We start from the raw sequence: 11,347 nt of genomic DNA, 5'->3' as shown, positions 1-11,347 counted from the left end.
ATATATATATGTATGTGTATGTATGTATATAGGTTTGAATGAACAAACCAGAAAAGTAGAAGTCAGTACATAAATATATAGATACTTTTATTGTTTGTAATTAGTAGAAAGTTACAAAAGTAATTCAAGGAGTGAGTTTTGTGCATTCACGAACCTCTAGGCCCTTGAGTTACATACACAAGCATGTATATAAGCAATTATTTTATGATTTATTAAAAACTAAATTATTACAGCGTTTTATATTTCGCTTTACTTCTGTAATCAAAGAAGTATTTCTTCAGAATGTGTAATTCTCTGTGAGCATGTGTGCACATGCACGCATCTGTATGTATGTTTTTGTGTATGTGCGTGTGTGCATGTATGTGTGCATGAATGCATGTGCGTATGTGTGTGTGAGATGTTAACAAAATAGGATTATAGACCTGTTTAAAAATATTATTTCAATTTTCTTTTATAAACCTAATTAACAATTATGGATTTTACCAGGATCTGCCTTGATTGGAAAGCAAAAGAATTTATGCTAATTATAATATTGTCTAACAGACAAATTTATGTATAAATAAACTTTCTTTGCCAAAATCACCTTTCAAAATTATAATTAGTCAGCCAAAAATAAAATTCATACCAATATATTATTTAATATAGAAAATATTTTACATTAAGAAAATTATTTAACATGCTCTTAAAATTTTGCTATGTAAAATATTTTGGCAAAGAAAGTTGTAAAATGAAATCTAACATTTATATGTCATTGTTCTGTAAATGTTAAATGCTTTAGTCTACATTTAGTTTTATTAATAAGTTTAATTTCTATTGATATCATTAGTAATACATATCTAATGTACTGATATTTTCGTTCTAGATTCTGATGTGTTTTGAACTTCACTGTCTCGAAATTTTCTTTTGAGAGATATAATTACAATGAAGATGATCATTGTATTAATAAAATTAGATAATGAACAATTAATATTGCTTTCATATTTTTAATTATAAATATATTTATTTTATAAATGTTTATTAGTCTTAGAAAATAACATAAATATTTTATTTATATTTTATTCAATTTATCCATTTAGTGTTTTGTGATTTTTTTTTCATTACTTCTGTAGTCTTATTTTAGTTACAAAACTGTATCTTTGTTCAGTAACAATTATCTTCAAGTGTTTATCCAATTCTAATTTCAGCATTATCAATTAGTGATACTGAATTTGAAACCCAGCGAGCAGTTGTAAGTGAACAGGAGAAGATGGAAATTAAGCAAGAGTTCCACAAGTTTGAGATTAACATTGATGTTAGTAGCCGTGGAGCACCTCCAAAACCAGGTAATGTAACAAAATTAAAACTAAAATATATTTTTCTCTTTCAAAATTGAAGAATTTATATAAAAATTACAATACTACAAGAACTCCAAAAGCTCTCTAATAGTTTGGAGGATTATTAATCATGCATTTTGATTTCTAAACTAAAAAAAAAAATGTTTTATTTTCAATCATAGTATAATGAAAATCTAGGAAGAATTACTTTTAATGATATATATGTATGTATATATTACTCTGTATATAACTGCCCAGTATGCAAGGCTTTATATATTAAATATACCTTGTTAACTGTTTGAATTAACATTATGATATTATATAACATATAATAGAAAAGCTGAAAATTATTGCTGAAGTAATACACCAGTTATGACCATATTATGGTGACAACTCACTTACTATGACCATGTTATGATAACACTCCAATTATGACCAACATAACTATTCTTTTGAATGATTGTCTTGTCATCATTATTTTAACATCCACTTTTCACAAGGGAAACCGATTGTGGGTCAGACACAGTTGGTTTCACACACAATTGGTTTCACTTCTTGAAAGGAAATATTGCCCAAAATGTTTAGTGCAAGTCTTGGTATTTGGGACTCTGTAGGGACGACAAGAGATAGGTGTGTGTATCAAGTGGGCTTAGGTAAATGTACTGTATCATTGTGTGTACTTGTGACATTGAGAACTGCTATTTCCCATTGGAATAGTGAAATATATGTTTCATTGTTTTATCATAATAAACTCCAAGCAAATCAAGGCTGTGACACAGGCTTGACTCATGATTATGAAAATTTCCTTCACCTCATATATCTATGATTTCTGAATGTAATTGATATATTTGAGAAGGACAAGTTCTACTAAACTAATTTCTATTGCTCTTACACAATGCACCCAGAACTTGCTCCTATACTCACCAAACCACTTAATCTCAATTTCTACTGGGGGAAAGAACTGTACCAGGCTTCAGTTCCAAAATATGGCAATCCCTCTAACCAGGCAACTATTACCCAATTTCTTTCACTTTTATCTTTTCTAAAGTAATGGAGACAGTTATTAAAAATAACTTCTTCACCTTGAATATTTCTGTCTCCTTAGTGATCATCAGTTTGTTTCTGCAAAACCAGATCTCTCGAAGACCTACTTTTCTATGTCTCTTACTAGGGGATCTTCACTTTAGGGAGGTTTGACAGAAAGTAATGTTTTTGCTTTAGACATCAGCAAAGTCATTGACCATGTCTGATTTGTGAATCTCCTGTGAAAACGTTATCCATCTCTTATATCTTGAATCAGTAGCTTCCTGTCAGACTGTATCATAGCTATCCTGCCTCACCTTTGGTGTTCCTCAGGGTTTGTTTCTATCACTCTCTTTCTATTATTCTCTTTCTAATTATTATTTCTCTTTCTACTATTCCTCAATGACTTACCACCACATCCAACAATGCTCATTTTCAGGGCCAGATTAAGACCCATAAAGGCCCTAAGCACTCAAAAGATTTTGGTGCCTCCATATATAATTCTAAATGTAAACAATAATAAACCATAACATAAATTTTTATTTTTCAAAATGAAACAAAACTAACAGTAAGATGGGAAATAATATTTATACTTCCACTTTATTTATATTTTTTCCTCTTATCTTTTATAATTCCAAAATCTTTGATCAGATTCTCAAAATTAATCTTGCGTAAAACATCTGCTTCTATACTTTGCAGAGATAAGGCATCCCAAATATTATTTTAGCAAGTTTAAAGTGATTTCTTTTGTGCCATAAACCATTTACCATTTCTGTGGTGCTCCCACTTCCCTTGATGCCCTAAGCACATGCTTATTTTGCTTAATGGTTAATTCAGCACTGCTCATTTTATGCAGCTGACTTAAACCTTCTTCCTTTCTAATATGTCACATGACTGCTGACTCTCCAGCAATCACACCAAAACATATATTTTTAAGTAGAACGTTTTCACTTGAGTGTGTGTGTGTGTCAGCATACATGTATAAGCATGTATGCATGGACGTAATATGGTTAAATGATTAAGAACTCTGCTTCAAAATCATGAGGTCCTAGGTTCAACTCTTTTGTCTAACATTTTGGGTAAGTGTCTTTCATCATAACCCAAGCCCAACTGAAGCCCTTGTGAGTGAAATTGGGTAGACAGACTTGTGTGGAAGCCTAAAGGATAGGGTGTATTTGTTATTTAAAGGTTCAACCTTGTAAGCTATTGTGTCACGGTGATTCTGTTTGTGGATTGCATTAAGAATATTCAGGATTGTGGCTTACTCAACAATTTATAGTAGCTTTGTTGATTGAACAATTGAATACTTTTTGTTAAAACTGATGGAAAGGTGCTACTTTGGCTAACTACTGAAGGGATTTTGAAAGAAGGAATAATATAATATAATACATTACATATACCAGTTTGGGATAGATGAAGGACTTAAATGTCTTGCATAATATATATTATTTATATTAAAGTGTTAACCACTAATTCCATAATGGTGCCTGTATGATCCTATTCAGAGTTGAGGATCAAGGCATAAGAAGCCAAGCCACTCATGTGCGCACGCACGCACGCACGTGCACACACACATGCACACACACACACACACACACACACACACACACACACACACACACACACACACACACACACACACACACACACACACATACACAAAATGTAGATGTGTTCTATATATGTAGGACATCATAAATTTTTTAGAGACAAAATCTTATATATATATCATCAGTTAACATCCACTTTTCCATGCTTGTATGACACAGATGGAATTTGTTGAGGCAAATTTTCTATGGCAAGATACCCTTTCTGTTGCCAATCTTCACTGTTTCCAGGCAAGATGTTATTTTCCCATAGCTTGACAAGTTTTACACAGAAGACTGGAAACTGATTATGCCCATTTAAAACATCATGTGGTGTTTAGACAAGTATATGCATAACACATCATGCACACACATATACACAAATATTTATACATAGATAAGTTTTGGCCAGCATTGGCCCAGGCTATGTCTAACCTTGAAAAATTTAAAGATGTTTCATATCAGTCATTCTTTTGGAACCATAGCCCATTCAGTTAGAGAGTTATTGTTTGCAGAGATATATCCAAGAGTTGGTGGTTTATCTGGAATTCATTGGCAATATTTGTCCAGGAACTGTTTAAATATTAGGGGATGCTTTTCTTTTCTTATGTGTTTTGGGATGATGTTAAAGAGAGCAGGGCCCACTGAGGTGAAATAATTCTGTCTTAGTGTTGTGATGTGACATGAGCATGACTTTTGTAGAGAACGAATAACATGGGGACCAAGCCTTGGGTGAATTTTAAAATGGATGCTAACATCATTTGGGCAGTGTTGTTGGAATATTTTCCACATCATACAAATGATAAAGCACTTATTGTGATGTTGGAAGGAATTAAAATGGAGTTTCTCAGGATGATCAAACATATATATATATATATATATATATATATATATATATATGCACACACACACACATGCATGACAGGCTTCTTTTCCATTTCCATTTACAAGGCTTTGATGGGCCCAAGGTTATAGCAGAAGACACTTGTCCTAAGTGCTGCACAATGAGACTGAATTCAAGTATACAAGATTGGGGAAGCAAGCTTCTTAATCACACAGTCATACCTGTGCCTAAAACAAATATATAGTTTTAGGTTTTTTAACACTATTTTTCACAAAATAATTTCTTTGCATTTTTTTTTTTTGCTTTTCTTTCCTTTACAGAACCACTCCCCGTGGCAGAAGTGAAGCCATTGCTTGAAAGAACTGAAACAACTACAATAATCACGGAACAGAAAGTAGAAACAGTAACTGAGTCAACAACCAAGAAAGAAACAACTGAAGCAGCTCCATCAGAAGGTGGGGAACCCACAAATGTTGGGGATGCCAGCATGCAGACCTTCCTCTTGGCCATGATTATGGTTATGATGTTCATACGATTCATGGCGTGGCTCTTAAGTTTTGGTTGCTGTTTTTGGTGCTGTTTTTTCTGTTGTCTATGGCAGTCATAATGAAAGTGCAAAGAAACTCTCAAAGTCTACTGGTTACATGCTGTGCTGATTGCCGCCTAAACTCCCAAAATGATATGCATGGAATAATGTTAAAATATAATTGGGCTAACAATATTTTTATTTTTATTTGCAATTTTTTATTTTTTTTTATTTTCAAAATAGATTGTGAGCAGTTATCACCCCAGTCAGTAAAATAATTACTAGGTAGAAAACAAATTTTAAACAAATGAGGATATTGTGGAAGGGTGGTGTGTGTGTGTGTGTGTGTGCGTGTGCATGTGTGTTTGTGTGGGTGTGTATATGTGTGTATATATTTATGTGTGTATATGTATATATATAAACTATATATATATTATATATAATATTTATATACAATATATAGTATATATATGTACGTGTAATACATATAGGCATATATATACACATGTGTAAATATGTGTGTATATATATATATATATATATATATATATATATATATATATATATATATATATACACATAATTACAAGTTATCTCATACATATTACAAACAGGCATACCATATATGTGAGTGTGTGTATATATATATATATATATATATATGTATACACACACACACAAACACATATATCTGCATACATATGCATGTGCATAATCACATATATACAATATATATATATATATATGTATATATATATATATATAATATGTTGTGTATAATATCAGGGCATATATTAGTGTGATGTTTTGCTTAAAATATATTTTATGTTTAAATCATTTTATTAAATATATATTTCAGTGACTGCCTAAAGTTAAAATTCAGCTTTTACATAAATTACATTTACATTGTTTGCAACAACAAATGCATTAGACCCTCTATCTTTCGGACACTGATGGCTACTTTGCTTCAGTTGAAAACAATGATAGTTTATTAACCCTGACATTAAATCTATCTCCAAAAGATTTGGTTAATTGATGATTCCTATTACTAAGTTACAAGGATTTTCGGAAGTAGTCAGAAGTTTAACACATACATTATCAATGGGATTGCCTTTATATTTAATATTTCTTTTCTTAAGAAAACATTCTTACACTTATTCTAAATCTTATTTTCCTTGTCTATATTTTTTGTTTGGGGAAAAAAAAAAAAGGAAGCTTCTTATTTTTATTTGCATTACTTATTCTTTGCCTATATTTATCAGAGGTTACAGGCTGGCCTGGTAATTGTGCATATAACCATAGTGGTACTTTTACCTTATTGTTGGACTTATTATTCAAATGCTGATGTAAAGTTTAATATTATATATTACAACTTTGTAGTATTTTAGATTATGCTTAAATTTAATTTTTTTTTTTATCAAAATTTCTGTTTATTATATTTTATTTTAAAATTATTTCTTTCAAGAAACACAGTAAATATTTAATGTTACTGTTTTTAAATGTAGCAAATGCTAATTGTAATAATTGTTTTTTTTTTTTATTTTTGCTTACATCAGTCAAATGAAATGTATTTTTTAATTAAACTACTGGGGTTATAACTGAGGTAATTAAAAGCAGGTGATCTGATTACAATGACAGTAAAACATAACATAATGAAATTTTTGATTCTTAGTTTCATTCTGTCTTAATTGGTGCTCTGTATGTAAGTCAGATTTTGTAAATATAATCAGAAACATGCAGTAGCAATTGTACAGTTCGTTAGAGAAAATTGGAATAAATGAATTGGATTTATAACTTCTGCTTTTTTTCTGTATTGAAGTAATTGAGTGGTGCAGTAACCAATGATTGGAAGGCAAAGGGCATGGTTTTCTTGAAGCAGTAGAATATGCTAGTTTAAAAGCTTTTTTTGTTAATATTTTTTTTCTTGAATGTTGCTTATTAAAACCAAACTGCAATATTAGTTTCCTTAAACTTTTTTGCACTTAGTTTTTCTGAAGTAATTATGTCAATTTGTTGAGTTTATCAAATATATTTCAGACATCACTTTATTATTCTGTTCTCTATTAAGCAATGAACAGGAAAAAACAAAGGATATTCAAAAACAAATGTATTTTTCTGATTGTTAGTGTTATGTTCAATTCAACAGTATTATAACCATAATATAACCATAGCACTCTAATGATCGATTCAATAACTCTAATAGCTTATAGGAAATTATAATAATAACAATTCTTCTCTTGTGCAATATATATGTATATATATAAGAAACTTTAATAAAGGAAGGATTGCCTCTTTAATTTTTAGCTGCCTTTCAAATATAGGGTTAATTTTAAGAAACAAGTTAATTTTTGATCAATATTTTTCATAGTTTCAAATATGACCTGGCATGTCATAATTGGATTACACTGTCATTCTTTAGTTCACCTGCTTTTTAATTTACTTTGCATGCATGAGCACTTAAAAATGTCCATTGTGTGTTTTCATCTCCCTATAGTCCTCTTAATCATATTGATTACATATATAATTGCATGTGATTAGTGCATGCATTTTTGTAAACACTAGAATTTAGTCCTGTACCTGCTTCTATTGTTTTGATAATTCCTACTGTTGACTATGCTTTGTGTTTATTATAAGTATCTACTATACAAAGTTATAATCACATTTATTTTTATTTGTGGCTGAAAATGATGTAATATTTCTTTCTTCAGCCCAGCTTTCAGTGATTGTCACTTTGCCTTTTGTATTCTTCATATTGTGAATTTGTCTCTGTTAACTATTCAGGATAATATCAATATCTTTTTAAAAGAAAACAAGTTGCTTAAATAGACTTGATTTCTATTGATAGTTTATCAAGAAATGTGACAAATGTGACATGAGCATACTATAGTTATTTCATAAATGAAGGAAAACATACAATTACTCATAGATTTATAACAAAAGAAAACTATTTCAGTGCTTCCTTTCAAGTAGAAAGAAGTCTATTTGATGTATTTATAACCCTACTTCTAAAACCGTTCAGGTAAAAATGTTTTTTACTTCTCTATATATTTAACATATTTTACGGCTATTTCATTACCTTTTTCTTACACTTTCCTATTTCTTATGAGATGAGTTGTTCTGTATCAGCTGTTGTTTTTGTATATTTGTCAATGTCAGTGTACTTCTAAAGTCATATTGTGTTCTTTCACCTACTATCAACACTCTATGCATGTCTATGTATAGATTTCTTTTTAGTTTAACATTACCATAAACTAATGATCATTATCATTCGATTAGTATTTATGTATTTAATATCTTACATCATGTTAATTAATAATAGTTTTGCAAATTAACATGGCACACACTAATTTAACATGACATTCACTTCTGTAGATTTTATATTAGCAATGTATATCTCTCATAGTAGTGCTTTATGTTTGCACAATTGCTGGCTGTTTGCACTGCATTGCATTTGCTTGACAATTCACCTGAGAAAATCGCCTGCTTGCCTTTGTAGATATGTAGAATTATGGCAATCTTCTATTTAATTACTTATAGCAATTATTATAATTATTAGTCTCATTGTATCTTCACATATCCTAATTTCTTTCTCTGTATGTTTTAGATATCAATTTTATCCTCAAAAATGGAAATAACTTTTAAATATTTGAAGATTAGTTACAGTATATCTCAGGATACTCCTGAGAGTAAACATTTTTTATTTTCCCCTACTTTCTTTTCAAAAACAAACTACTTTATCCAATCTTCCTTTTCTCTTTCTGCTTATTTTGCCTTCAACTTTATTGTTAAAGAATCAATCGACAAAAGAGGCTAATGAAATAAGTATCAGACTTAAATAGAATAAGTAGTAAGGTCAATTTGTTCAACTAAACCCTTCAAGGAAGTGCTCCAGCATGACTGAAATCCTGTGAAACAAGTAAAAATTAAAAGAAATAATTTCCAATGCATTTTTCCTCTGCCACATTAGACCTATCTCTTCTGGGAACAAATCTTCAATCTCTTTGTAAATGCCAGATCCTTAATCCCTATTTAAATGCCAGAGTTTATCCAAAGATTATTCCTTTTGGAATTGCTGAGTTGGTATAACATTCGATTACCAGCTTTATGAGTAATTTACATGACATCTCGGAGAAAAGTACAGATATTCTGACCACACTATGGTCTTTGTCTCAAACATTTGCAAATTTATGAGATATTAATAAAACTATAAATTTGGAAAATATTTTTAATTATGGGAGTAATTATAGTTTGTCACTTCCTTCCCATAGCAGCCATTAGTAAATCTACCAGCAGCATTGGACTTATTAAACCATTGCTTTCAATATTGTAGCATTCGGTATTACTAGACCTTTTGACTGAATAAAGTAATGTATATGTGTTGGCCAAGACTTTTCTCATATGAGTATTATCTAGATTTCAGTTGCTGGATTGGATGTGAAGCATTCTTGTTGCTTCTGATATTATGAGAGTGCTTTGTTTCCTCTCCTCATTGCACCAGACTGTCATTTCCATTATTGTTAGTTTTTCCTGGTGATCAGAGCTCCTTGCATAATTTTGCAAATCACATCCACAGAACTTTCCTTATTCTATCTGTTCCATTCCTTTCCCACTACTGATATCTGCAAATATCCCATTTGTCTATTAATGAGATCCTTTTTATTTTCCAAATGAGACCTGACTACTTTTCAACGAAACAAAATGCAAGGACTAGTAATTGTTAGTGATTGCAAGCACAAGTAATTGTCCCAACTTTGAGATCTTATAATTTAAAGTATCTCAATCAAGATGCTTATCCAGAAAAATATCTTGCATTAAAGATATTTCCATCATATCAAGAAAACTCGAATTTTTACAGTGGGTAGGTTGATAAATTTTATAACCTTGAACAAATTTTCATTCTCTGCAGAAAAGAAAACCCTCTTTGATCTATTAGCCCTCCTTCTTAATATCCATCACATTGAACCTTTTCACAATCCAATGAAATAGCAACCAAATCTTCTTTCAGTCATACTTGACTGTCTTAGAAAAAGAAGACATTAAATAATATCCTTCATTATAAGTCTGCTCAATCAGGACCGAGAAGGAGTTAAACCTTATAAAACTCCAGTTCATGGCATAACATTTTGTAACGTCGCCACTACTCTGCTAATTTTAGTGATACTAAAAGGAACATACTGCTATGAGAATAGACATATTTCAAAGATTTTATTTTGTATACACAAATTGTTTATTTTATCTACAATATATTGAAATTTCAGTAATTTATCTACAATCTCTTGACATTCCAATATAATAAATAGAGAATTGTTATATGAAAACAATTGAAGACTTTAGTTTTAATACCAACAAAAGAGGAAAGGAAACAAAACACTGCAAAAAATTAATATTAATACTTCCTATTTTAAACATAAGTCTATAAAATGGAATTTACATTAACTCACCTCAAATATAGTTGACTGCCATATATTAACATTAATGTTATAGATATTGCTATGCCACTTTAATTATTTTTTTTCTTTCTCAATATTGCCTTCATAAAATGTGAAATGGTCTGATTTGAAAAGAAAAAAAAAAGAAAGAAAAAAAAAGAATGACAAGAATTGTAGTTAGAGAAGCTGCACTTCTTTAAAGAATGAAATGGAAAACCAAAACAGTTTTGTATTGAATAATTGTTGTCATCTATAGATTCTTCAGATATTTTAAACTTACTTAAAGGTATGTTTAAATATATCAAGATACTTTTACATAACAGGTCATTCCATTGTGTGTGATTGTATGTGTGTGTATGTATATGTGTATCTGTTTATATATCTATAAGTATGTATATATGTATGTGTATGTGTATACATGCATAAATGGGAATTATGTATGTGAATATGAGTGTGTGTATGTGTATGTATTTATAAATATGTATGTACAGATAGTTCAAAAAATTATGCTACCAAGTCATACTGCATTGGAAGTTTTACAACTTGTATTCAAGAAAAAAACATGTTTGCATTGTGTGTGTTTGTGTAAAAACCAGCCTACCCCACTATGATAATATATATATACA

At 30.1% G+C, this 11,347-nt stretch overlaps 1 protein-coding gene across 1 annotated transcript in view; it reads left to right on the top strand.

The window, feature by feature from the left end:
• LOC106877301 (titin) overlaps window positions 1-11,347 on the top strand; it is a gene marked incomplete at its 3' end in the record, with an annotated part of 606,785 nt that overhangs the window by 102,563 nt on the left and 492,875 nt on the right. The window contains exons 72-73 of the mRNA XM_052965881.1: window positions 1,185-1,322; window positions 5,087-5,221. Coding sequence (XP_052821841.1) covers window positions 1,185-1,322; window positions 5,087-5,221 — 273 coding nt within the window. The remainder of the gene's footprint in view (window positions 1-1,184; window positions 1,323-5,086; window positions 5,222-11,347) is intronic.

The sequence above is a fragment of the Octopus bimaculoides genome, chromosome 2, assembly GCF_001194135.2.
Source record: "Octopus bimaculoides isolate UCB-OBI-ISO-001 chromosome 2, ASM119413v2, whole genome shotgun sequence".
In the NCBI taxonomy this organism is placed as follows: Eukaryota; Metazoa; Mollusca; class Cephalopoda; order Octopoda; family Octopodidae; genus Octopus; species Octopus bimaculoides.
Note: the sequence above shows the minus strand (reverse complement) of the source record. Positions and strands in the feature narration are given on the sequence as shown.